At 36.5% G+C, this 27,952-nt stretch overlaps 1 protein-coding gene and 1 pseudogene across 4 annotated transcripts in view; both read left to right on the top strand.

The window, feature by feature from the left end:
• SLC26A7 (solute carrier family 26 member 7) overlaps positions 1-27,952 on the top strand; it is a 208,064-nt gene that overhangs the window by 142,727 nt on the left and 37,385 nt on the right. For all 4 annotated transcript variants that reach the window (XM_059901193.1, XM_059901192.1, XM_059901195.1 and 1 more), the window contains 4 exons: positions 13,622-13,728; positions 14,736-14,802; positions 19,904-20,041; positions 25,342-25,390. In XM_059901193.1, coding sequence (XP_059757176.1) covers positions 13,622-13,728; positions 14,736-14,802; positions 19,904-20,041; positions 25,342-25,390 — 361 coding nt within the window. The remainder of the gene's footprint in view (positions 1-13,621; positions 13,729-14,735; positions 14,803-19,903; positions 20,042-25,341; positions 25,391-27,952) is intronic.
• LOC132352079 (serine/threonine-protein phosphatase PP1-gamma catalytic subunit B-like) lies at positions 15,205-18,773 on the top strand (annotated as a pseudogene).

The raw sequence follows: 27,952 nt of genomic DNA, 5'->3' as shown, positions 1-27,952 counted from the left end.
AACATTGTAAAGCAATTATATTCCAATAAAGATGTTAAAAAAAGATAATATTCCTCTTAAGTCTCAATATTACTGAGCTTCTACCAAGGTACAATAGTGGGTGCCATGTGGAATTCAGAGATGAATAAAGAAGTACTTACCCTCTTTAGACACTAATATTTGTGCAGGATGTAGGCACAGAAACAGTAACTATTATATGAAGCAAGATACAACATAACCTGGAAGCAAAAGAAAAAACTTAGTACTGGAGAAAAATGAGGCTGGAACATTTAATTTGGACTGGGTTAATACAGAAGACTTACAGCAGAGCTGAAATATGAACTGAGACTTGAAGGAACAGTATTTTGTAGGCAGTCCAAGAGACCAAAATTAACTAGGCTAATGGAGGATAATGACTTTTTTAGGGTGATATATGTGAGGTGGCACATGGAAACAGAAAAATGAGATGTAAACTTATTTAACAAGCTATTTATAACCCCATGATAAAGGTATTTCTAAGGGACTCATTAATCACGTAAGGGGGAGCACATTACCATAATGGAAGGGGAGAGGTGTCAGGGAAGGCTTTTTCCAGGAAATGATGGATAGAACATATAGCATGAAGTTGAGAGTAGTAACAGATGGGGTTGGAAAAGTTAAGAAAGGGTTGGACTGAGAGAGCCTGCTTATGTCCTGCAAAGATTAGACTTCATCATGAAGGCAGTGAGGCATCACTGAAAGGAGAAATAGGAATAAGATTTATGTATAAGAAAGGTCATGTGAGTAATTTGAGGAAGATGGATCGAACTGATGAAGTATGCAACAATTGGAAGCACTCCTTTAATAATTCAGGCAAATAAATGAGGAAGGCCTGGACCACAACTAACACTTGAGATTAAAGAGGAAGGAATAGAGTTGAAAAATACTAAAGAGGTTTCATTAGTTATCCCTCATCACCAATTCATGACATGAAGTGCATCAGTCTGGAGTGGCTCCTAAGTTTTCAGTTAGGAACATCACTGGAGGAAAATGATGTCATTCATTGAATTATAGAATATGGAAGCTTAAATGCATTTGGTGGTTACCTTTAGTCTTTAAAAAAATACAGTTTCACATTCCTGAGTTATTTATTTCAGTTCCTCCAGTTGTATTTCGTATGTTATCACAAAGCAGTTTTCCAAGAAGGGCTCATGTGTTTTATATTCCCAGAGCTACTTCATGGTGAAAACATGTTTTCTTTTTATACTAGAAGGAAGTTTTTGGCTGAGTCTAAAATGCTTTCCCGCAGGCTTTTTAAGCTTGAATTATCTTCAGACATTGAGGGATAAGGCAGAGAAATCACAGGTCAACATAATTTTTTATTATTTAATGTGAGCTTATTTTTCTAAATGGATGCTCAGTGAGTTTCTTTCTTGCTCATAAAGTTTGGTAATTTTTTTTTTTTTTTTTTTTTTTGGTACTAATGCTTTTTATTTTTTTTTTATTTTTTTTTTAAACATCTTTATTGAAGTATAATTGCCTTACAATAGTGTGTTAGCTTCTGCTTTATAACAAAGTGAATCAGTTATACATATACAATATGTTCCCATTTCTCTTCCCTCTTGCATCTCCCTCCCTCCCACCCTCCCCATCCCACCCCTCTAGGTGGTCACAAAGCACCGAGCTGATCTCCCTGTGCTATGCGGCTGCTTCCCACTAGCTATCTATTTTACATTTGGTAGTGTATATATGTCCATGACACTCTCTTACCCTGTCACATCTCACCCCACCCCCTCCCCATATCCTCAAGTCCATTCTCTAGTAGGTCTGTGTCTTTATTCCCGTCTTGCCACTAGGTTCTTCATGGCCTTTTTTTTTTCCTTAGATTCCGTATATATGTGTTAGCATACTGTATTTGTTTTTCTCTTTCTGACTTACTTCACTCTGTATGACAGACTCTAACTCCATCCACCTCATTACAAATACCTCCATTTCATTTCTTTTTATGGCTGAGTAATATTCCATTGTATATATGTGCCACATCTTCTTTATCCATTCGTCTGTCGATGGACATTTAGGTTGCTTCCAGGTCCTGGCTATTGTAAATAGAGCTGCAATGAACATTGTGGTACATGACACTTTTTGACCTATGGTTTTCTCAGGGTATATGCCCAGTAGTGGGATTGCTGGGTCGTATGGTAGTTCTATTTGTAGTTTTTTAAGGAACCTCCATACTGTTCTCCATAGTGGCTGTATCAATTTACATTCCCACCAACAGTGCAAGAGTGTTCCCTTTCCTCCACACCCTCTCCAGCATTTATTGTTTCTAGATTTTTTGATGATGGCCATTCTGACCGGTGTGAGATGATATCTCATTGTAGTTTTGATTTGCATTTCTCTAATGATTAATGATGTTGAGCATTCTTTCATGTGTCTGTAGGCCATCTGTATATCTTCTTTGGAGAAATGTCTATTTAGGTCTTCTGCCCATTTTTGGATTGGGTTGTTCGTTTTTTTGTTATTGAGCTGCATGAGCTGCTTGTAAATCTTGGAGATTAATCCTTTGTCAGTTGCTTCATTTGCAAATATTTTCTCCCGTTCTAAGGGTTGTCTTTTGGTCTTGTTTATGGTTTCCTTTGCTGTGCAAAAGCTTTTAAGTTTCATTAGGTCCCATTTGTTTATTTGTGTTCTTATTTCCATTTCTCTGGGAGCTGGGTCAAAAAGAATCTTGCTGTGATGTATGTCATAGAGTGTTCTGCCTATGTTTTCCTCTAAGAGTTTGATAGTGTCTGGCCTTACACTTAGGTCTTTAATCCATTTGGAGTTTATTTTTGTGCATGGTGTCAGGGAGTGTTCTAATTTCATACTTTTACATGTACCTGTCCAATTTTCCCAGCACCACTTATTGAAGAGGCTGTCTTTTCTCCACTGTATATGCTTGCCTCCTTTATTAAAGATAAGGTGACCATATGTGTGTGGGTTTATCTCTGGGCTTTCTATCCTGTTCCATTGATCTATATTTCTGTTTTTGTGCCAGTACCAAACTGTCTTGATTACTGAAGCTTTGTAGTATAGTCTGAAGTCAGGGAGCCTGATTCCCCCAGCTCCATTTTTCGTTCTCAAGATTGCTTTGGCTATTCGGGGTCTTTTGTGTTTCCATACAAATTGTGAAATTTTTTGTTCTAGTTCTGTGAAAAATGCCAGTGGTAGTTTGATAGGGATTGCATTGAATCTGTAGATTGCTTTGGGTAGTAGAGTCATTTTCACAATGTTGATTCTTCCAATCCAGGAACATGGTATATCTCTCCATCTATTTGTATCATCTTTAATTTCTTTCATCAGTGTCTTATAATTTTCTGCATACAGGTCTTTTGTCTCCTTAGGTAGGTTTATTCCTAGATATCTTATTCTTTTTGTTGCAATGGTAAACGGGAGTGTTTTCTTAATTTCACTTTCAGATTTTTCGTCATTAGTGTATAGAAATGCAAGCGATTTCTGTGCATTAATTTTGTATCCTGCTACTTTACCAAATTCATTGATTAGCTCTAGGAGTTTTCTGGTAGCCTCTTTAGGATTCTCTATGTATAGTATCATGTCATCTGCAAATAGTGACAGCTTTACTTCTTCTTTTCCGATTTGGATTCCTTTTATTTCTTTCTCTTCTCTGATTGCTGTGGCTAAAACTTCCAAAACTATGTTGAATAATAGTGGTGAGAGTGGGCAACCTTGTCTTGTTCCTGATCTTAGTGGAAATGGTTTCAGTTTTTCACCATTGAGGACAATGTTGGCTGTGGGTTTGTCATATATGGCCTTTATTATGTTGAGGAAAGTTCCCTCTATGCCTACTTTCTGCAGGGCTTTTATCATAAATGGGTGTTGAATTTTGTCGAAAGCTTTCTCTGCATCTATTGAGATGATCATATGGTTTTTCTCCTTCAATTTGTTAATATGGTGTATCACATTGATTGATTTGCGTATATTGAAGAATCCTTGCATTCCTGGGATAAACCCCACTTGATCATGGTGTATGATCCTTTTAATGTGCTGTTGGATTCTGTTTGCGAGTATTTTGTTGAGGATTTTTGCATCTATGTTCATCAGTGATATTGGCCTGTAGTTTTCTTTTTTTGTGACATCTTTGTCTGGTTTTGGTATCAGGGTGATGGTGGCCTCGTAGAATGAGTTTGGGAGTGTTCCTCCCTCTGCAATATTTTGGAAGAGTTTGAGAAGGATAGGTGTTAGCTCTTCTCTAAATGTTTGATAGAATTCACCTGTGAAGCCATCTGGTCCTGGGCTTTTGTTTGTTGGAAGGTTTTTAATCACAGTTTCAATTTCAGTGCTTGTGATTGGTCTGTTCATATTTTCTATTTCTTCCTGGTTCAGTCTCGGCAGTTTGTGCATTTCTAAGAATCTGTCCATTTCTTCCAGGTTGTCCATTTTATTGGCATAGAGTTGCTTGTAGTAATCTCTCATGATCGTTTGTATTTCTGCAGTGTCAGTGGTTATTTCTCCTTTTTCATTTCTAATTCTATTGATCTGAGTCTTCTCCCTTTTTCTCTTGATGAGTCTGGCTAATGGTTTATCAATTTTGTTTATCTTCTCAAAGAACCAGCTTTTAGTTTCATTGATTTTTGCTATTGTTTCCTTCATTTCTTTTTCATTTATTTCTGACCTGATCTTTATAATTTCTTTCCTTCTGCTGGCTTTGGGGTTTTTTTGTTCTTCTTTCTCTAATTGCTTTAGGTGCAAGGTTAGGTTGTTTACTCGAGATGTTTCCTGTTTCTTGAGGTAGGCTTGTATTGCTATAAACTTCCCTCTTAGCACTGCTTTTGCTGCGTCCCATAGGTTTTGGGTCGTCGTATCTCCATTGTCATTTATTTCTAGGTATTTTTTGATTTCCCCTTTGATTTCTTCAGTAATCACTTCATTATTAAGTAATGTATTGTGTAGCCTCCATGTGTTTGTATTTTTTACAGATCTTTTCCTGTCATTGATATCTAGTCTCATAGCGTTGTGGTCGGAAAAGATACTTGATACGATTTTAATTTTCTTAAATTTACCAAGGTTTGATTTGTGACCCAAGATATGATCTATCCTGGAGAATGTTCCATGAGCACTTGAGAAAAATGTGTATTCTGTTGTTTTTGGGTGGAATGTCCTATAAATATCAATTAAGTCCATCTTGTTTAATGTATCATTTAAAGCTTGTGTTTCCTTATTTATTTTCATTTTGGATGATCTGTCCATTGGTGAAAGTGGGGTGTTAAAGTCCCCTACTATGATTGTGTTGCTGTCGATTTCCCCTTTTATGGCTGTTAGTACTTGCCTTATGTATTGAGGTGCTCCTATGTTGGGTGCATAAATATTTACAATTGTTATACCTTCCTCTTGGATCGATCCCTTGATCATTATATAGTGTCCTTCTTTGTCTCTTGGAATAGTCTTTATTTTAAAGTCTATTTTGTCTGATATGAGAATTGCTACTCCAGCTTTCTTTTGATTTCCATTTGCATGGAATATCTTTTTCCATCCCCTCACTTTCAGTCTGTATGTGTCTCTAGGTCTGAAGTGGGTCTCTTGTAGACAGCATATATATGGGTCTTGTTTTTGTATCCATTCAGCCAGCCTGTGTCTTTTGGTGGGAGCATTTAATCCATTTACATTCAAGGTAATTATCGATATGTATGTTCCTATTCCCATTTTCTTAAATGTTTTGGGTTTGTTATTGTAGGTGTTTTCCTTCTCTTGTGTTTCTTGCCTAGAGAAGTTCCTTTAGCATTTGTTGTAAAGCTGGTTTGGTAGTGCTGAACTCTCTCAGCTTTTGCTTGTCTGTAAAGGTTTTAATTTCTCCATCACATTTGAATGAGATCCTTGCTGGGTAGAGTAATCTTGGTTGTAGGTTCTTCTCCTTCATGACTTTAAGTATATCCTGCCACTCCCTTCTGGCTTGCAGAGTTTCTGCTGAAAGATCAGATGTTAACCTTATGGGGATTCCCTTGTGTGTTATTTGTTTTTTTTCCCTTGCTGCCTTTAATATGTTTTCCTTATATTTAATTTTTGACAGTTTGATTAATATGTGTCTTGGTGTGTTTCTCCTTGGGTTTATCCTGTATGGGACTCTCTGTGCTTCCAGGACTTGATTAACTATTTCCTTTCCCATATTAGGGAAGTTTTCAACTATAATCTCTTCAAATATTTTCTCAGTCCCTTTCTTTTTCTCTTCTTCTTCTGGGACCCCTATAATTTGAATGTTGGTGCGTTTAATGCTGTCCCAGAGGTCTCTGAGACTGTCCTCAGTTCTTTTCATTCTTTTTTCTTTATCCTGCTCTGCAGTAGTTATTTCCACCATTTTATCTTCCAGGTCACTTATCCTTTCTTCTGCCTCAGTTATTCTGCTATTGATCCCATCTAGAGTATTTTTAATTTCATTTATTGTGTTTTTCATCATTGCTTGATTCCTCTTTAGTTCTTCTACGTCCTTGTTAAATGCTTCTTGCATTTTGTCTATTCTATTTCCAAGATTTTGGATCATCCTTACTATCATTATTCTGAATTCTTTTTCAGGTAGACTACCTATTTCCTCTTCATTTGTTAAGTCTAGTGTGTTTTGACCCTGCTCCTTCATCTGCTGTGTGTTTTTCTGTCGTCTCATTTTGCTTATCTTACTGTGTTTGGGGTCTCCCTATCACAGGTTGCAGGTTTGTAGTTCCCGTTGTTTTTGGTATCTGTCCCCAGTGGCTAAGGTTGGTTCAGTGGGTTGTGTAGGCTTCCTGGTGGAGGGAACTAGTGCCTGAGCTCTGGTGGATGAGGCTGGATCTTGTCTTTCTGGTGGGCACGTCCACGTCTGGTGGTGTATTTTGGGGTGTCTGTGGCCTTATTATGATTTTAGGCAGCCTCTCTGCTAATGGATGAGGCTCTGTTCCTGTCTTGCTAGTTGTTTGGCATAGGGTGTTCAGCACTGTAGCTTGCTGGTCATTGAGTGAAGCTGGGTCTTGATGTTGAGATGGAGATCTCTGAGAGATTTTTGCCGTTTGGTATTACGTGGAGCTGGGAGGTCTCTTGTGGACCAGTGTCCTGAAGTTGGCTCTCCCACCTCCGAGGTACGGCCCTGATGCCTGGCTGAAGCACCAAGAGCCTTTCGTCCATACGGCTCAGAGTAAAAGGGAGAAAAAATAGAAAGAAAGAAAGAAAGAAAGAAAGGAAGGAAGGAAGGAAGGAAGGAAGGAAGGAGGAAGGAAGGAAGGAAGGAAGGAAGGAAAGAAAGAAAGAAAGGAAGAAAGGAAAGAAAGAAAGAAGCTATAATATAGTGAAGTAAAATAAAGCTATTGTAAAGCAAAGCTATACAGACAAAATCTCCCCCAGAAGCATATACATATACACTCACAAAAAAAAAAGGAAAAGGGGAAAAATTAATATATCCTGCTCCCAAAGTCCACCTCCTGAATTTGGGATGATTCGTTGTCTATTCAGGTATTCAACAGATGCAGGCACATCAAGTTGTTTGTGGAGTTTTAATCCGCTTCTTCTGAGGCTGCTGGGACAGATTTCCCCTCCTCTTCTCTGTTCGCACAGCTCCTGGGGATCAGCTTTGGATTTGGACCCGCCTCTGCGTGTAGGTCGCCTGAGGGCGTCTGTTCCCCGCCCAGACAGGACGGGGTTAAAGGAGCAGCTGCTTCGGGGACTCTGGCTCGCCCAAGCCGCGGGGAGGGAGGGGTACAGAGGAGGCGGGGCGAGCCTGCGGCGTCAGAGGCCGGCGTGACGTTGCAGCAGCCTGAGGTGCGCAGTGCGTTCTCCCGGGGGATGTTGTCCCTGGATCACGGGACCCTGGCAGTGGCGGGCTGCACGGGCTCCCGGGAGGGGCGGTGTGGAGAGTGACCTGTGCTCGCACACAGGCTTCTTGGAGGCGGCAGCAGCAGCCCCAGCGTCTCACGCCCGTCTCTGGGGTCCGCGCTGATAGCCGCGGCTCGCGCCAGTTTCTGGAGTTCGTTTAGGCGGCGCTCTGAATCCCCTCTCCTTGCGCGCCGTGAAACAAAGAGGCAAGAAAAAGTCTCTTGCCTCTTCGGCAGCTGCAGACTTTTTCCCGGTCTCCCTCCCAGCCAGCTGTGGTGCGCTAACCCCTTCAGGCTGTGTTCACGCCGCCAACCCCAGTCCTCTCCCTGCGATCCGACTGAAGCCCGAGCCTCAGCTCCCAGCCCCGCCCGCCCCGGCGGCTGAGCAGACAAGCCTCTCGGGCTGGTGAGTGCTGGTCAGCGCCGAGCCTCCGTGCGGGAAGTGCGGGAATCTCTCCGCTTTGCCCTCCGCACCTCTGTGGCTGCGCTCTCCTCCGTGGCTCCGAAGCTTCCCCCCTCTGCCACCCGCAGTCTCTGCCCGCGAAGGGGCTCCTAGTGCGTGGAAATCTTTCCTCCTTCACAGCTCCCTCCCACTGGTGCAGGTGCCGTCCCTATTCTTTTGTCTCTGTTATTTCTTTTTTCTTTTGCCCTACCCAAGTACGGGGGGAGTTTCTTGCCTTTTGGGACGTCTGACGTTTTCTGCCAGCGTTCAGTGGGTGTTCTGTAGGAGCAGTTCCACGTGTAGATGTATTTCTACTGTATCTGTGGGAAGGAAGGTGATCTCCGCGTCTTACTCTTCCGCCATCTTCTCTCCTCCCCAAGTTTGGTAATGTTGTCAGAATATTTCTTGTGGTTGAACAGTTAGTATCAAATTTCTAAGAGAGTGACATATCCTTGTGATCTCGGAATCAAGAATTACATACAAAATTTTTCTTCTAATATGTCTTTGAATATTTTTTTCAAATATATATGTTCTGTTCTCTTAATGAATTATGTATTTTTAATTTAATTTGTTTCTTAAAATCTGTACATTTTCCCGTGATTATTTTGGGGTGTGCATGTGTGTGTGTGTGTTTGTGTTTGTGTGTGTATGGCTTCTCTGGACTATTCACTGTATCTCTGATTATGTATTTCTTGTTGTGATTATCCTATTTAGTAAATTTTAAATATGGCTTTTATCTCTGTAATATTTTTGTTTCCATCCAATTTCTTTCCCAGTTTTTCTTCTTTGACTCTTCATATCTATTTTTGAGGGTTTTTTCCTGAGATTTTATTGCCTAAACCTATCCTCCGTCTCTATTTTGTTACTTTATTTCTTTTTCCAATTTTTATAAATAGGTTCCTTGATTATTCCTTTATGATTATGATGCATCCTTAGTGGATGTAGCTATTTGCTGAAAAATAATGTGGGGAGGGCAGGAGGTAGGAAGTGAGGTGGAGCATCCCACGACTCTGATTTAACTATGTCATCTGAAGATTTGTCCCTAGTTGAAATAAAGCCTCACAAATCACAGGCTCTCTGATGATCTGATACTAGTTGTCTCCTCTACCTTCTTCACCTTGTTTCATCTCTGTCAGTCTCCTTTGGTTAGGAAGCTAGGTTGTAAGTGATACAAATGGCATTTTATCTTACTGCTCTTCTTTATATAGTATCAAATAGATACCATACGGGTACCTTTCCTTCTTCTCTGGTGGTCCACTATTGCCCCTAGAACTTAAACCTCTTATCAGAAGATTATTGTATAGAATTTTTAAAATTGTGACATTCATGGAGAAATCTATAATTGATTAAACTTTGAGGATAAATTTGTTGGCTTCCAGTGTCCTTGATATCTTACAAATTTTGCAAGTCTACATTGTATTTTATAGTTAGGAGTTGTGACCATGTTCTTGTTTCATCAAAGTTGGATTTTCCTCCATATATATTCATTTTTATATTGCTTTGGGTGGAGTTTAATAGAGGGGAGTAAAGTAAAAATGATTTTAATACACTATCTAAATCTACTTAGAAAAGTTATTCTGGAAGCAGTATGGCAAATGGTTTACAATGTTGATAACAAAAGCAGATAGTTAAGTAGGAGGCTGTTAGAACAGTTTAAGGGAACAATAACAAAGTATGAACTAGAACATTATCAGTGAATTGAGAAGAGGGTATAATTTGAGGTATTTTTTATTAATAATTGATAGGACTTGGAAATGATTGGACAAGTAGATGAAAAAGGAGAAATAGTAAAATATTATTCCAAGGTTTCTGATTGTAGTGTCTTGAAGAATATTAGTGTTATAACTGAAAGATAAGAGTAGAAGAAGACTTGGGGGGTGAAGTTAATGAGTTTGCATTTGGACACATTGAGTTTGAAGGTATTTGGTAGACTGTTTGAAACTGCTTTAATGGTTCATAATTTGTAATCTCCTACATAGAGGTAATAGTTGAAAACCTGGAGTAAGTAGGGAGTATGGTTTGTGAAGAAAATAATGTTGAGAAAGGTGACATGGATATAGCAGGTACATGATAATTAAATGCGATGTTGGGTTTAGCTTGACAATGGCCTCCTGTTGTTGAAGTGGACAGGTATCTCTAGTTGTTAAGGAATTGAACAGTGAGAGGCCATGGGTTATTGGAATATGATCTGGGCAAAGCATTTGTAGTGATAACATTGCACAGACTTTTGTGGATATATGCTAGATCACCCAGTAGACAGAATATGTCCAGATAACTCAATAGTTAGAATATACCTAAATATCACGAAGAAAAGTTACCAAAGATGTATGTATGTGTAAAGTAATTTGAAAGTTCAAAGTTTAAGATAACATGTAAGTAGTCATCACAGATGAAAGGAGAAAGAAAATGTGGCACATATGTACAATGGAATATTACTCAGCCATAAAAAGAAACGAAATTGAGTTTTTTGTAGTGAGGTGGATGGACCTAGAGTTTGTCATACAGAGTGAAGTAAGTCAGAAAGAGAAAAACAAATACCGTATGCTAACACATATATATGGAATCTAAAAAAAAATAAAAAGGTTCTGAAGAACCTAGGGGCAGGATAGGAATAAAGGCACAGATGTAGAGAATGGGCTTTAGGACACGGGGAGAGGGAAGGGTAAGCTGGGACGAAGTGAGAGAGTGCCATGGACATATATACACTACCAAATGTAAAACAGGTAGCTAGTGGGAAGCAGCTGCATAGCACAGGGAGATCAGCTCGGTGCTTTGTGACCACCTAGAGGGGTGGGATAGGGAGGGTGGGAGGGAGAGGCAAGAGGGAGGAGATATGGGGATATATGTATATGTATAGCTGATTCACTTTGTTATAAAGCAGAAACTAACACACCATTGTAAAGCAATTATACTCCAATAAAGATGTTAAAAAAATAAAGAAAAATTAGAAATTTTTATTTTTTTAAATTTTTTACAGTTTAATAATAATTCTACTTTGAGTTGTAGATCAAAACCCTCTTTGAGATAATGAGGAAATAGGGATCCAAAATGGAAGACTTACTGATGGACTTAGAACAGAGTTTGAGTAACTGAACAGTAGAGATAGAATTAAAACCTACAGAAATTTAATAATATGGATCAATCACCAAAACAGCATAACAGATGGAGCAGAGAGGTGAAGTGCTTGAGTAGCTGCTGAACTGTGTTTTACACTGATACATTTTCTATAAAAGGAAGAGTTTATGTGTTCCCTACTTGAGGCCAACTTTGGAGTTATATTATGTTTAGGGGCTGTGAGTGCCAAATAGGGAGGAGATCAAGTAAGAATGCACAATGCAAAAAAATAGCGTTTCAAAAAAAAAAAAAAAAGTGTTTCAAGAACCCAATTCCTTATAGCTATGACATCTAGGATTTGGATCTTTATTAGGAATTGTTACAGAATAGTGTTAGGCCTTATTCTAACCAGTGGGACTATTTACTTGTCTATGTTACTAATTTCTATTTGATATTTTTTTCAAAGTTATAAATGTAGGCCTGGAAAATAACTAAGCATTATAAGCCCAGCTTACAATAGATGATATTGTGGGAGAGTAAATTCACTTTAAAAATAGAACCAGATGGTACCAACATTTTTGGTCCCTCTGATGAATCATGGCCTCCAGGCTCTGTGTTTTTTTAAATGGCAGGGACCAGGATCCTCAGTTCCCCATGCTATATTGAATCATGGAGGTTGGCCAGGAGGAACAGGACTTATAAAGCTTTTGGTGAAGTCTTATTCTGCCACACCCAGGCAGGTTCAGTAAACATCAGGGGAAGAGTGAGAAACAGAGCAATCATGGCAAGTTGAAGTAACGATCAAAAATTTGCAGCCTTATTTTGTACACAATCAAGTCTGGTGTAATAAGTTGGGAAGGAAAAAACACACTGTGTACAAATAGAAGATTCAAATGACTCTCCATTCACCTGAATAGAGGAAAAACATCTCAGTGTCTAACCTATTAGATGACAGGATGGTGTAATAATAAGTACTAACAGCATTACATTTGTAGGTGATGGATCTTAACATGAGAACACTTAAAATATGGTTTCTCATTTATTCCCAAATGTTTGTTTCTTCTATAGCAAAAAGGAATTTTACAGATAAAAATCTGTCCATTTGCTTCCAAGGGCTTAGCTTTTGAAAATAGCTCAACATTAAGAACCACTCAAGCTCAGTGTAGATAAATAATACAGACAAAGGAGAAGTAAAAAATTTCAAGTTAAAAAATACCTTTTAGAAACATTTGTTTCAAACTTGTCTGGATAAAAAAAAAAACTACACCCCTCCAAGAATCTGTGCTGTTTTCAGATTATAGAGAAATTTATTTTTCATTAGCATATGGAATTGAATTATGTTGTTAAAAATGTTTTAAAATGGTAATACAGCTATTGGGACAGAAAGAAATCAACTTAGAATTACTTGCATAAAGTAATGCAGATAATTTGGGAGAAAAGAGAGAGTTTGAAAACTTTGTTGGTCTACTATTTGCTAAATGCAGAATTTTGTGTTTAGAAAATATAGCTTTCTGGATTTCACAAATTATTTTCCTTTTAAAGTTATTTTTGCCAGAAATAAACTTAGAATTGCCAATATAATACAGTATCCTGTTTCAAATTGTAATTTCAGGTGGTAGACAAAACTGCAATATTGTTGGAATCCCAATTAAAGGAGAAATAGAATTTTCTTGCAATCTTTTGAAATATTCCCAAGAACTAAGGTGGCCTTGAGTTTTTAGCTTTCACAATTTCACAAGTGAACCCTTGCAAATAAAAGTATAACTATTTTTTATAGTGGTTGGTCTAAAAATGGCTTTGGTCGTGCTGTTAGAGTCAGTCATTTTAAAAATAGGCTTTGAGAGTCCTATGTATCAATAGTAATAAGCTACCTTATTATAAGAATAATAAGTATAAATTCTTTTTATAGCAATCCCAGAAAACAGAATATTGCTGAGAATGACCAAAAATCTACAAACACTTGTTTGTAATATTAATACACCAAATGAGAAAACAGTAGGAAATTATGGAATGCTTTTGAACCAAGCACATCAGCCAACTATTTACAGATCTTAAATAGAAAGTTTGTTGGGGATTGAACTAAGGATTGGCAGCATCTATATAAAAAGAATGCACCTTTTCCCTTTGCCTTTCCCTTAACCTCTGTCACTGGGAGTCCGCTGGGGCCTGGATTTGTTTCTGTGTTCCTGGGCTTCTGTTTCCCACTCCTTGAGTAATGTACTCTTGCTGAGAGATTTCATCACAGGAATGGTAGAGAAGAAGATTGTGAGGAATTTAGCAATCACGAGAAAGATGAGAATACAAAGGACCCATATCTTGTTTCCTGTTTCTCTTTCAGGGCATATGGGTCAGTACATATATATTTACAATATGCTTTGCTGCCAATGTGGGGCTGCTGTTTGGTGTTGTGTGTACCATAGCTATTGTGATTGGTCGTTTCCCAAGGTAAGATCTTATTTAAATGTTGTTTATTCTGACACAGCAGCAAATATACTGTTGCCAGTTACTTTTATTTCTGTGGAATAGATAGTATTACACTCTCATGTTTTATTTATATTTAGAGACAAAAAGAGAAGTTTTTATCTACATGTGATATAAAATAACAGTGGTCTTAATGAGGAGAAATCTTTTGTCAGAACTATAAAATAGAATATATAAAATCTATTAAAGTAAATAAATTAACCCCACAGCTCTACAGTGCACCACAGAGCTATTTTTTTTAAGTGAATGGATATAGTATCTAATGAGACACAAACCATATAACAATGTAATCATTTGAAAAGTTAAATAACCTCAACAAATTTAATTTTTCAGAAGCTTTATTAATCTAGCTACTTTTTTCTAGATAATTTATTAAAGAACACATTCTTTTTGTTTCCTACTGCACATTTGTAAACCATTCCATATTTTGATCAATTATTTTTCTGTTTCCCAATGTTCATCATCCGATAATGCTTCTACTCACTTCTCATCCTTCCCTTGAAATTCTTTGTGAAATAATATATTCTTAAAAATTTAAGTTTTACCTCTATAGATTCTATCTTTATTAAGTCTCTATATATAGATTCATTGTTATGTGGTCCAATCTTGCCATTGATTCCCTCTTTATTTCCTTTACCTTGAAACAAGATTTTCTTAAATACCGTATACTTTCTAGCCTTCTCCCTTATTGCTCTTCTTTATCAATCCACCTCTTTAGCTTGAAGATATGGTAACTGGGAGCCCAGATGAGATAAATTACATTTTAAAATCTCTATTTAGATGTCTCTGTTTCTGAGGATCCCAGAAAGATACACATTTACCAGTGTCTTATGAACAAATGGGATATAGCATCTAAACCATTCTAGATACGTTCTAATTGTTAAAACAAAATGGCTTATCCTTTTGATTTCTTCATGGTTAATGTAGTAATTTGGAAATGACATTGTATTTTATATCTGCCTTAATTCTAGAGCAAAGACTCTGAGTATAAAAAATATGAAAGAAATGGAATTTAAAGTGAAGACAGAAATGGATGATGTAAGTTTAGTTTCCTTTTCCTTCGTGCAATTAGTAATTTTTTTAAAAGTCAGATAGTTTCAAGGTATCATAAGAAGCAGATAAATTACTACTTTAAAAATGATAATTCTATTTTTGATTAGTTTGAACTTTCAGTGGCATGTGTAACCACCATAAATATAGCAATCAACATGCAACAAATCAATAGAACAACAACAGAAATCTTGTATCAGCATGCAGATAAGAGGATAGCATGGTTCATAGATGTACAGTTCACAGAATAATCATGGTCCAGACTAGTTCAGGTATTTGGAAACCTCTTTTCCATTATTAAGTTGACATAAAACAGTCAAACTAAATTAATAGTCTATTCCAAATAAAATGATGGAGGAAGATAGGGAATAGGGAAGGGAATAAAGCAAAATGGGGTCATGGTATTTGTTAACACAATCAGTGACCCTCTGTTTTATTAGCAGAGGGTAATTGATGCCACTAGGATTTGTTTCTTGCACAGTGGACACCTTTTTAAGGAAACAACATATAAATTGTCTCACTCAATCCATGTTTAGGCAGGCCAATTATGTTTGAGTTCTAGCTTCTTGTTCTGAAGGATGACCCAAACAAGTTTAAAGTGAAGAAAGAAAATGTCAACTTGAATTTTTGTCAATTAAAAAAAATGGCCTCACTTTGAACCTGCTTTGTAATGTTTCACTAACATTATTTTTCTTTATTTTTCATTTTTACTTGTTTTAGTACCTCATGATTGCCCTCAGAACAGAGACAACTGGCCTCCTATAAGAAGGATCAGTGTCAGGGTATTTCTGAGTAGAGTGGAAGTAGAAAGTAGCAGCAGGAGTCCTTCTGTGACACCTAGGGAAATGGCTTGTGCTTTTTAACAAGTATGGAAAGATTTGCTTCATAGAAAGCTATTGGAGTTCAAAGACTTCTTTGAAGGTGTCCCAGGCTCAAGTTTTCCACCAATGCTACCTTTCTTTCCTATCCCTTTCTTTTCTTCCTTTACATTTTCCATGGGAATTTAATGCTCATGCAAAGTCCCAGACTGACTCAGGCCTCTAAAGTCCTCAGTGTATCCACCCGACACGTACAGCCATGTACCATAGCCTTGACATTCTTAGCTTTGAAACAGAATTCAAGTTTGGTATTTTTCAGTTTAAAGAACACTGGTTAATAAATTCTACCTAAGTCATACCTTCTTCTCAAGCTAAATATGTGAGGAAGTGAATGAGGGTATTTGTAGGAAGATGAAAGTGCTAAAATTTCTCCATGTCTTTAAAACTTGATTTGTTCCAGTCTAGCCACCTACCTGAATAATAACAGTGTCACATGGAAATCTTAATTTTATTAGATTACACCTCACTAGTTATTTAATGTTTTGTATCAAAACTAAGAGGGAAAACACTAAGATAGAGAAAGATTTGAATATGAACTCTTGGGAATTTTTAGCTAACTTCAAGAGTAGTGGTGATCTGTCACTCCTCCCTTCTGTTTATGCACGCTCCCACCCCTTCTTCACATGAAACACTCATTCTCAATTTGGAAGACCCCTCCCCACTGAGTGAATTCAACTCTATTGAGAATTTCTTTTTTTGCCCCATTTGAGTCTCTGTTCCTTAATAAATACCTATCTTTAAAAAGTATATTATCTTAAAGCATATTGACACAAACATGTGGTGTGATTAGTGAGTCAATTTAAGATGTGGGTCTTTGTCATAACTAAACATGACAGGCCAAATAATTGTTTATTTTTGGCTTATAAGAGATTTCCTCTTGATTAAAAGTTAATTTGGTAACTTAAGCATTTTTGTTTTCTTGAATTGTTTATTTGCAGCAAATCTTCTCACTTTCTAGAGTTTAAAAAGTTGTGTAGCTATAGAAACTTTTTGACATTATCTAGCTTAAAATTTTGCCTACGTTAGCTCTCGTGGTTCCAGTGGGGAGAGAAGGAGGAAACAGGGAGCCCCTGCCACCGCAGCCACCACCATGTCTGTGCTGGTGGTGTGGGAAAGGAGGCGTGAATCCCAAGGCGCGAGCCGTAGTTGTTGCCGCTGCGGGAGGGTAGGCGGTGGGAACGTAATGGAAGATATAAACTGAACATCAACAGCATCATCCAATGGCTGCTGGAAGTGAGAAAGTCCAAGCCTGGTAAGATTGTACAGCTACAGGAGAACGAAATCAGAGGACTTTGCTTAAAGTTCGGAGAGATCTTCCACTGTCAGCCTATCCTACTAAAACTTGAAGCACCACTCAAAATATGTGGTGATATCCATGGGCAATACTATGATTTGCTTCGACTTTTTGAGTACGGTGTTTTCCTGCCAGAAAGCAATTACCTGTTTCTTGGGGACTATGTGGACAGGGGATAGCAGTCGCTGGAGACTATATGCCTCTTATTGCCTTACAAAACCAAATATTCCGAGAATGTTTTTCTTCTCAGAGGAAATCACGAATGTGCCAGCATCAATAGAATTTATGGATCTTATGATGAATGTAAAAGAAGATACAACATTAAACTATGGAAAAATTTCACAGACTGCTTTAACTGTTTACCGATAGCAACCATCATGGATGAGAAAATATTCTGCTGTCATGGAGGTTTATCACCAGGATCTTCAGTCTACGGAGCAGATTCAGTGAATTATTCGACCAATTGATGTACCAGATCAAGGTCTTCTTTGTGATCTTTTGTGGTCTGACCCTGATAAAGATGTCTTAGGCTGGGTTGAAAATGACAGAGGCATGTCCTTCACATTTGGTGAAGTGGTTGCAAAATTTCTCCATAAGTATGATTTGGATCTTATATGTAGAGCCTATCAGGTGGTTGAAGACGGATATAAATTTTTTGCAAAGAGACAATTGGTCACTCTGTTTTCTGCACCCAATTGTTGTGGAGGGTTTGACAATGCAGGTGCCATGATGAGTGTGGATGAAACACTAATGTGTTCTTTTCAGATTTTAAAGCCTGCAGAGAAAAAGAAACCAAATACCATGAGACCCATAACACCTTCAAGGGGTATGATCACAAAGCAAGCAAAGAAATAGATGTCATTTTGACACTGCCTACTTGAGACTTGTAACATATACTATATATCCTTCATTTTTAAAACTGTAATGTATATTGGTCGGCTTGCTCAAATAGTGTTTATGGGCCTCCCCCCTTCCATTTTTGACTTAATGAATGGTATTTTCTGGTTATAACAGCAAATGAAAGATTCTCCACTCCCAAGGAAAAAATGTTTTGTTTTGTTTTGTTCTCTGTTCCTTTTGCCAACAACTTTAGTGATGATGCTAAAGCTATACAGCCCAGGACAGTTTATTCTGTGTAAGGGGTGAGTGTATAGTTGATCTTTTTTAAAAATTCAGTACAGCCCATGAATAATGTAAATGCTCATTTTCTTTAGGATATAGAGACCTAGTGTGCTCAATCTGTACGTTATTGTCATAAAATGCACGCTGTTGGATACAAAAAACTGTGAACTTTTTTGTTTGTTTGTTTGTTTCAAAGGAATTTCTTTTTTTTCTCTCATTGTCTTGTCATGTACAAACTAGTTTTTATAGCTATCAAAGTTAGGAGTAACTTTCAACCTTACCAGCATCACTGGTATATATATTTAATTAAAGCACACTTTCCCCTGTGGTATACTTAAAATGACAATTAAAGCCATTATTTTAAAGTTTGTGATTCTTTCCTAAAGCCAAAGTTTCTGTTGAAATATATATTGACACTCCCCTAAGTACAAGGTGGCATGGTTGTGTACCCCTGCCGCCTTCATGGGGATTCAAAAACAGGCTTTTGGGTTTGAATAGCAATTAGTAACATAGTGCTGTTTAAGCTATTGATTAAAGTTAATAACATTTTGTATGATTTCCATATAGTCTTTTCATTAAATAATCTTTTTACAGTTATATCAGGCTTGAACCCGTCCATTCAGAAAGCTTCAAATTATAGAAATAATACTGTTGTATATGAGTGATCGATTATGCTTTCTTTGGCCTACATTCTTTATTCTGCAGTGAAATTGCGGCTTACAAGTCAAAACAAAGGAACTAACTTACTATCCACCAGTTTATACAGAACTCACAGTATCTATGACTTTTTTAAAACTAAGATCTGTTTAAAAGAAATCTGTTTCAACAGCTGACCATGTACAATACCATGTGGTAAAAATGAATTCAGACTTATTAAATGATGAACTTGTTTAAAAAAATTACCTACTTTAAAAAACAAGGAAGCTAAGAGAGGTTAAACTAATTGTCCAAATTCACATATCTGATATTTTCTTTTATCTTTCTATCTCTGCCTGTATGTGTCTCCTCCTCTATGTGAGTACTAAAGTCTGAAGGAATATTGCTTTATTTAGTTGGTAAGGAGTTATCATTTCATAGAACTTACAATCCTCTCAGTTTCTAAGACAGATCCCAGCCCCAAAGGTCATGGAGAAGACGGTATTGCCAGGAAGACCTGGGCAAATGGCCAAAGCAGACACCTTTTGTATTGAAATTTTTCCTTCCCCATTTCCTCATGTCTTGCCTACATCCTAAATCCAATGTAATCTAGGCCTGCCCAAAGTGAAATTACCTTCCTGATAATACCTCTTGGTTTCTTTCTCTCAATTAGAACTATCAGTCACTTGTAAGGTTATACTCCAGCCTAAGGAAGACTATGTCATTATGAGGTAAATGACTGATAGTGACCCTTTAGGACATATTTTCATTTTTTATAATACTGATGGCTAGGTAAAGGAATTTTAAATTTCTAGACTGAGTGGGAAAGGTACTTTTAGGAGGATAAGTCTTCATGATACTCTTTGGATAGTCTAGGCTGTTGCCTCCCCAAAACCCAATTAGTAGGGATAAGGGCCATTTTTCTGAAAAGCCGCAGACTTATCTCATGGTTACTAATGATTCTTAATAAAGAGGAAGTACATATTTTCCTCGAGAAGTATGATAGCATATTAAATTCTCCAAAGAAATTTTAATGAAAATATCAGCCAGGAGATTGCTTCCATAAATGAGTGGCATTTGGACTTGTAGGATTTCGATTCATTGTAGGATTTATTTCATTCAGAACTCTGAATCTATTCCTTTTTTTTTCTTGTAAAAGGAAACCCTGCAGCAGGTGAAAATTATCTCAATAAACAACCCACTTGTTTTTCTGAATGTAAAGAAGTTTCATGCTGATCTAATGAACATAATCCAAAAAGAAAATGCCAGCAACCAGCCACTTGATGAAATCAGCAAGGTAGGGTCAACTCTTTCATGATTACAATATCATGCTACAGATAACCTTATATCATGATGCCCCAAAAACGTTATCATGTAAATATAATATGTTATAGAAGTGTTTAGAGACCTCTTCCCTCACAAAACCTTATATTGTATTATACTTTTTTTTTTAGTTTAATTAATTAATTAATTAATTTATGGCTGTGTTGGGTCTTCATTTCTGTGCGAGGGCTTTCTCTAGTTATGGCAAGTGGGGGCCACTCTTCATCGCGGTGCACGGGCCTCTCGTTATCACGGCCTCTCTTGTTGTGGAGCACAGGCTCCAGACGCACAGGCTCAGTAATTGTGGCTCACGGGCCCAGTTGCTCCACGGCATGTGGGATCTTCCCAGACCAGGGCTCGAACCCGTGTCCCCTGCATTGGCAGGCAGATTCTCCACCACTGCGCCACCAGGGAAGCCCCCTGTATTATACTTTTTATTTGGCCCTTGTAGTTAGCTTTTAGGTAATTGCTTTTGTTCATTCATTTGTTCAGTTGTTCACTTACTCATTAATTCAGCATATATCTAATGGACATGTGTACTAAATGCTATAACCCTGAGAAGAATAAATAAGACAAATCACTTAAATCAAAGGATCTTTTTACCAAGAGAAAGAAGAGTTAGATCTACCTCTAAAAGAGAATATGGTAAATGACTCAGAGAAGTATAAACTGTTGCCATCATTATAACGTTATTTTTAAATGCCATCATTCTTTATCTCCATAAATTATCTCAATTAACACAGATAGCAAATCAAATGTGCATCAGGATGAGTTCATGTGAATGAGCTATCTGTAATCATTTGAATCCTTATGCTCTCTGCAATGTTAAAAGCATGGACTTTGGAGCTAAGCTGCCTGGGTGAGCCACTTAGGAACGGTGGGACCCTAACCAAGTTATTTAATCTTTTCTGTTTCAGTTTCCTAATCAGTACTAGAGATGATTAAATGAGTTAATATGCACAAAGAAATTAGAATAGCACCTGGCTTACTCAATACTATAAAATTTTAGCTAGTATTATTAGTTTGATTGAGTGCAAATAATGCCCTCTCAATGAAGCATTTCTTGACTATTTTAGATAACAAAGATCTCTTTTTTCTCTTGTATCCTTGAGAATATACTATCTCCCAGTCAGTCAGATGCATAGGAGACCTTGGCCCTTCCACTTCTGGTGTCTCAGGAGCTAATTCCACATTCCTGTCTCTGCAGCTTCATGCGTCTGCCTCTGGGCCTCATAGTGATCCACACAACAGAGGTCCTAAATACAAGATCAGATATGAAATTTGCTGGGCACTGTTCAAAATGAAAATGTGAAGTTCCTCGTTCAAGAATTGTTAGGAATTTCAAAATGGTGACAACAGAGCATTAAGCCAAATGAGAGACCCTTCTAAGCATGGGGTCCTGTGTGACTGCACAGGGCTCAAGCCCATGAAGCTGGCCCTGTCTATATATCTCCAGACCTTCTTTACCCCTCACCTGATCTTTAGGATGTCACTTTCATTGTAATATTAGGAACTACCACCTGTGATTTTGGGGTGAGAAGAACTTGCTCTTACGCCAAAGGGGGAGATATATTCCTAATTGTTCAAGTTGTATATTAGGTCTATTTTTAATCACAAAGCCATTCTATACCTTACAGAGTGTTAAACTGTATTATGAGAGAGGTAGGTTCTTGTGGCTGACGTGAAGCTCATAACCACCATGCGTAACAATATTGTGGGAAAATCTGTCTAGAGTGTCAAATAACCTAATTAACCCACAAGAAGTTGTGGTCTTATTTTACCAAAATTTAAATTTACTTATTGAAATAATATACTAGTTTGTAGGCTTTATCATTTCTAGTAGAGTACCTGACATGAGGATTCTTATAACAAATTATTTATCGATAGTTGATAGTGTTTTCCTTAGAATATTTTCCTGCAAGATTAAGGTTGCTCCAACTTGTTTTCAGAAATTGCAAATTAGCATGTGTTTACCTTGTAGTATACCTTAGAAACAAATCTCATTAACACAGTCGTCTGTGAGAAGGTTCTACATATATGATTTTACCTACTTGGGACTTCAGAAAATTGAGTCTAAAAATCAAATAGAGTTTATTGAATCTAGATTATTGGTACGTAATGGCACCCAAAAGGATTCTTTAATTCAGAACTTTATGATGGTGAGAAAGAATTTGTTGAAACTGAGTTCTACTCTAATGATAATAAAGCAAATATTGTATGTATATTTGTATATTATGAATTTTAAAGGACACACCAAGGATTCAGATGGCACTCTGGAATTCCTCCTCTCAGAGGAACCTGGGGTAAACCTTCATTCAGAATGCTTAAAAGGATAGTCTTGAGCATGGATGCTCTTTTGGGCATCTCATATTGTCCTTGTCACACACTGTCTGCCTAGGATATCTACTTATTTTAAGGACTATGCACTTATTGTAAGTTCAGTTTTGGAGTAACAAGTCTGCATCAATTAATCTCTGCTGCAGCTTTGCCTCCCTTTATCAGGCTGAACATAGCAGTCTATAGTTATGCCTTGAACTGGAGTGCTCTGCCAGGGACTTGATCTTCTCTTCTCTGACAGCTGCATTTTCAACAGATAGTAGTGATGGAAGGGCATTTAAAACATTCCAGAGCAGGAAGATTTACATCCTATTCAAAATATAGACTGAAAAAGGATCCCCTGTTAGGTTATGTAACTATATACTTCTATATCATTATACTGCTATACTTCCTGTATATCACTATTAAATATCTCCCTGAATGGAGAAGCTTAGAAGGATCTCAGGCTGCTAGTGTTTGATGGATTCATGCTCATTATTATATAGGCCACAGATATTCACTGTAATATTATCACCATTTTGTGGTCTCACTTTGCAAGAGAAGTTTCAATCTGCTGTTTACCTAAAATTTTCTTTTGCTCAGACAAGGTTTTTTTTTAAAGTAGACTTTATTTTTTGGAACAGTTTTAGATTTACAGAGGAAAATTGAGAAGTTAGTATAGAGAGTTCCTATATACCCCACACCACACACAGTTTCCTCTATTATTAACTTCTTGTATTAGTGTGACATATTTATTATAATCGATCAACCAATATGGGTACATTATCATTAATTAAAGTCCATGCTTTATTCAGATTTACTTAGTTTTACTTAATGTCCTTTTACTGCTCCAGAATTCCAACCAGGATATTACATTACATTTAGTTGTCCTGTCTCCTTAGGTTCTCTTCGCTGTGATAGTTTCTTAGACTTACCCTTTTTTGATGGCCTTGACAGTTTTGAGTAGTACTGGTCAGGTATTTTGTAGAATGCCCCTCTGGTGGAATTATCTCTTAGTTTTCTCATGGTAGGACTGGAGATATGGGTTTTCAGGAGGAAAACTATAGAGGTGAAGTGCCATTTTCATCACATTGTTTCAAGGGTACATAATATAAACATGATTTATCACTGTTGATGTTGACCTTGATCACCTGGATGAGATAGTATTTGTCAGGTTTCTTCACTGTAAAATTACTCTTTTTTCCCCTTTCCATGCTGTAGTCCTTGAAAGCAAGTCACTATGTGCAGCCTGTATTAAGGAGTGTGGAGTCATTCTCCACCTTCTCGAGGGTGGAGTATCTGATTTAAAATTCTTCTGCAGGAGATATTTCAGACAAGATATTTTAAGAGGAGGGAAAGGAAGCACATTTGTTGACTGTCTCTCAAGGGCAAGTCCCTTTAAATGGGCTATCTAACTTAATTGTCAACAGCCCCATGATGTAACTGACTTTACCTGAATGTTACAATAAAGGAAAGTTGAGACTTAGAAATGTAAAATAACCTGGTGAAAATTATTTGATAACTGTCAGAATCAGACTTAAAATATATAAGTTGAACCACTGGGATTAAGAAGGGAAAATAGATGTTTTGTGGTCACCCTCTAAGATGAAATCTGATTTCATGGGAAAAGCAGTATAATGTAGAAGTTTGAAGCATGGGGTGCAGAGTGGAAAGATATGAGCTCAGGTTTTAACTCAGTTCTTACTAGCTTTGTGACTTTGGTCAAATTATTTAACAATTTCAATCTTTAGAAGTCTTCCAAATTCAGAAATTTTCCAACTTTCAGATGAAAAATGAGTTCAGTAACTTCATAGGATTATTCTGAGGATTAAATGATTAATGTAAAGTTCTTGGTATATAGTAAGTACTCAAGAAATAACAATTGCTATCATCATTAACAGTAATAACAATAACACATTTTTGAGAAGTACATAGCATGTTATAATTTTAGAGGCATCAATTATTTTTAATTTCAAAGAAGTTTAATTGTAGGATATAGAGTCGTTTTCATTCTCCAGCATTTTCATAAATCAGGAATGTTTTTTCTTGGACATTTTCATGGAGCTTCAGATGAACAGCTAACTTTTAAAATTTTTATTTTTTTTTGGAGTATGGTTGATTTACAATATTGTGTTAATTTCAGGTTACAACAAAGTGATTCAGTTATACAAACATATGTATCTTTTTTTCATATTCTTTTCACTTACAGGTTATTAAAAAATATTAAGTACAATTCCCTGTGCTACACAGTAGGTCCTTGTTGGTTATATACTTCATATATAGTAGTGTGTATATGTTAATCTCCAAATCCTAATTTATTCTTCCTCCACGCTTTCCCCATTGGTAACCATACACTTGTTTTCTATGTCTATGAGTCTGTTTCTGTTTTGTAAATAAGTTCATTTGTATCATTATTTTTTAGAGTCCACATATAAGCGATATCATATGATATTTATCTCTGTCTGGCTTACTTCACATTACTCAGCCATAAAAAAGAATAAAGTAATGCCATTTGCAGCAACATGGATGGACCTAGAGTTTATCATATTAAGTGAACAACTAACTTTTGTATAATATGAAATATATGGTTGGTGGTCTCTCTTTGAGGGTGCTGTGTTAATGAAGTCAATTTCTGATTAGATAGGCTACAATGAAAAACATGTACAAATGTTCAATTCCTGATCAAATATCAAAACAAACTTAATCTTGCAGAAAATGTTCTAAAGAAGATAGTCTGACTTGATAATTTAAATTATCTACTGAGCTAACATAAACTTAGAACTAATTATTTTATTATTTTAGTTTGTTGTATTTATCATTCTGGAAAAAAAGCTAGGAAAAATAATCATTGGAGACTAGTTTTCTTTGTTATTTATGGAGAAAAGAATGATGTTCTTTTTCAGGGACAGAAATGAATTTTTATAATGTTATTCTTCTTTATATTTGTTTTCATTTCAGTGTGAACAAAACACATTGCTCAATTCTCTATCCAATGGCATTTGCAATGGTGAGTTAGCTTAAAAAAAACTAAGTGTTCTGACTTGAATATAGGCCAGAGAATGAAATCTTCTTCCCCTTCTTCTCCCTCTCTGCCTCCTACTTCTGTCCTCCCTCTCTCCTCCTGATCTGCATCCTCCCTCTCCTCTCCACCTTCTCTTCCTCCCTCCTCCCATTCTCTCCTCCTCCATCTCCCTCCTCCTTGCCTACTCCAACCTCCTCTCTTTTTTCTCTCTTCCTCCTTCTTTCTCTTTTCTCACGCCTATTCTATCCTCCCCCTTCCTCCTTCTTTTCTTCTTCTTCCCTCTCATCCTCCTAATCTTTTAGAAGTGAATTTAAGATGTATAAACCTACAAAGGATGAAGGTGTACAACTTTATTATGAGGCATTAAGAATACCTGAAACACAAATTAATGGTATTTTTTTGTAAAAATGGAAGGAAATACAATGTCCACTGATCAGAATGTACAATATTGAAAAGATGTCAGTCCTCGAATTTATTTATAGATATAAATTGAATCACAATTAAAATTCCAATAGGACATTTTAATAGCAATTGACAAGCTCATTCTAAATTTTGTACAAAAACTCAAATGGCCAAGAATAGGCACAACTGTTGAAATATATGAACAAGCGGGAGAGCATGTTTTCTTATGTATGTATAGATGTATTATAAAGCCCTAATAATCAGTGCAATGTGGTACTGGTTCAGAGATAAGTGAACAGATCAATAGGACAGAGTAGAGAGCACAGAAGTGAGGAAAAAAACTCACATGTATTGGTGTTTTATTTGTGACAGAAGTGGCACTGCAGAGCAGTGAGTAAAAGACAGTCTTGTTAATATACAATGATGAGACAATCATGTATCCATAATGAATGAAATTAGACCTTTATCTCATACCATACCCCAAATCAGTACCAGCTGGATCAAAGTCCTAGGAGTGGTAGACAAATTATAAATTTAGAAGAGAATATAGGAGAATATATATAAGAAATATTAAACATTATCATTAAAATTCACTAGATTATTATCAAGAGCTTTTGTTTACCAAAAGGCACCATATAAAGCATAAAAAGATAAGCCAGAGTAAATGGAGATAGGTGTAACAAATAAAATGGAGAAAGTATTGCACTCCCCAGCATATCAAGGAGTAAAAATGGCAGATGGCCTGTTAGGAAAATGGGCAAGAGACATGAACAGGCATTTCACAAAATGAGACATTTTCAAATATACCAATAAACATATGAGAATATGCTTAAATTCACTATTGTTATTTATAATAATTATTGAGGAAATGTATATTAAATTCATAATAAAACACTATATATATTTATATATATATATATATATATATATAATTGATATTTTTAAAAGTCTGACAATACCAAGTATTGGTGAGGATGTACAGCAACAAATAGTTTCTTGCAGTGCTAGTGGGAGTGTAAACTGTTACAACCATCTTGGAAAACAGTTTGGCAATATCATATAAAGTTGAAGATACCATACCTTATGACCAGCAATTCCACTTCCAGTTATACATTCTAGCAAGTTACATAAACAAGAACATTCACACAGTATTGTTTGTAACTACATAAATCTGGAAACAGCTCATATTTCAAAAAAAAATTATCAGGTATATATAACTATGGAATATTTGTACATTTGAATTTTTATTTGATATATTTATTATACTATATACATATACAATAATGAAAACTAGATGAGTCTTATAAACATAATTGGGCAAAGATAAAAAGATGAAAGAAAACATTAAATTCAAATTCCATTATATAAACTTAAAAAAAAAAACAGGAAAAGCTGACATATTGATTTTTGTTTTTCTAAAGACAATAAAAAAGGAATCTCTTAATATTTGTACCTGGAAACATATACAAGATTGTTCATAGTAGCTTTGTTTATAATTCTCCCAAATGCAGAAACGACTAAAATATTTATTAACAGTACAGTGGATAAAGAACATATGGAATGTTTATATAAATACTTATTATAATAAATACATATTATAATATCTATTATATTAATTTATGTAAAGTATTCTAAATAAATGTATAACATATAGAATAGAATAAAATAAATATCATATAAATATATGAATTAATTGCATGACCCACATCAACATGGATGCAGCTCAGATGTTAGCTTCTCTGGTCTCTTCTGACTTCTTGTAGCAAATTTACTTTCTCCTACATTGTGCTTTCAAAGGACGCTTGTATAATACTGTTATTGTACCTATTTAATGATCATTTCTTAAGGGTCTCACTTTTCTGCTAATCTGGAAACTTTTTAAGGGCATTCTCACCTCTGCATCACTAAATCAGGCTCACTTTGCACAGAACAGTAGCTGATGGGCATGGTCACCTTTGCTGTGTCCTTGTGAAATTTTGGCACCCAGTGGCCCTTTTATAGTAGCCAGGACTAGTTGACCAGAATATTTTTCTGGTATTTTCCTTCTCTCCCCTCTTCTGACACTCCAAAGTATCCTAGGTTCTCCCATCTCTCACTCTTGTTCAGGGGCAACCTCCTGTTCTCACTTCCCTGAGCTTTAAATCC

Source organism: Balaenoptera ricei, chromosome 17 (genome assembly GCF_028023285.1).
Source record: "Balaenoptera ricei isolate mBalRic1 chromosome 17, mBalRic1.hap2, whole genome shotgun sequence".
Taxonomy (NCBI): Eukaryota; Metazoa; Chordata; class Mammalia; order Artiodactyla; family Balaenopteridae; genus Balaenoptera; species Balaenoptera ricei.
This window is presented reverse-complemented; position numbering and strand designations above follow the sequence as displayed.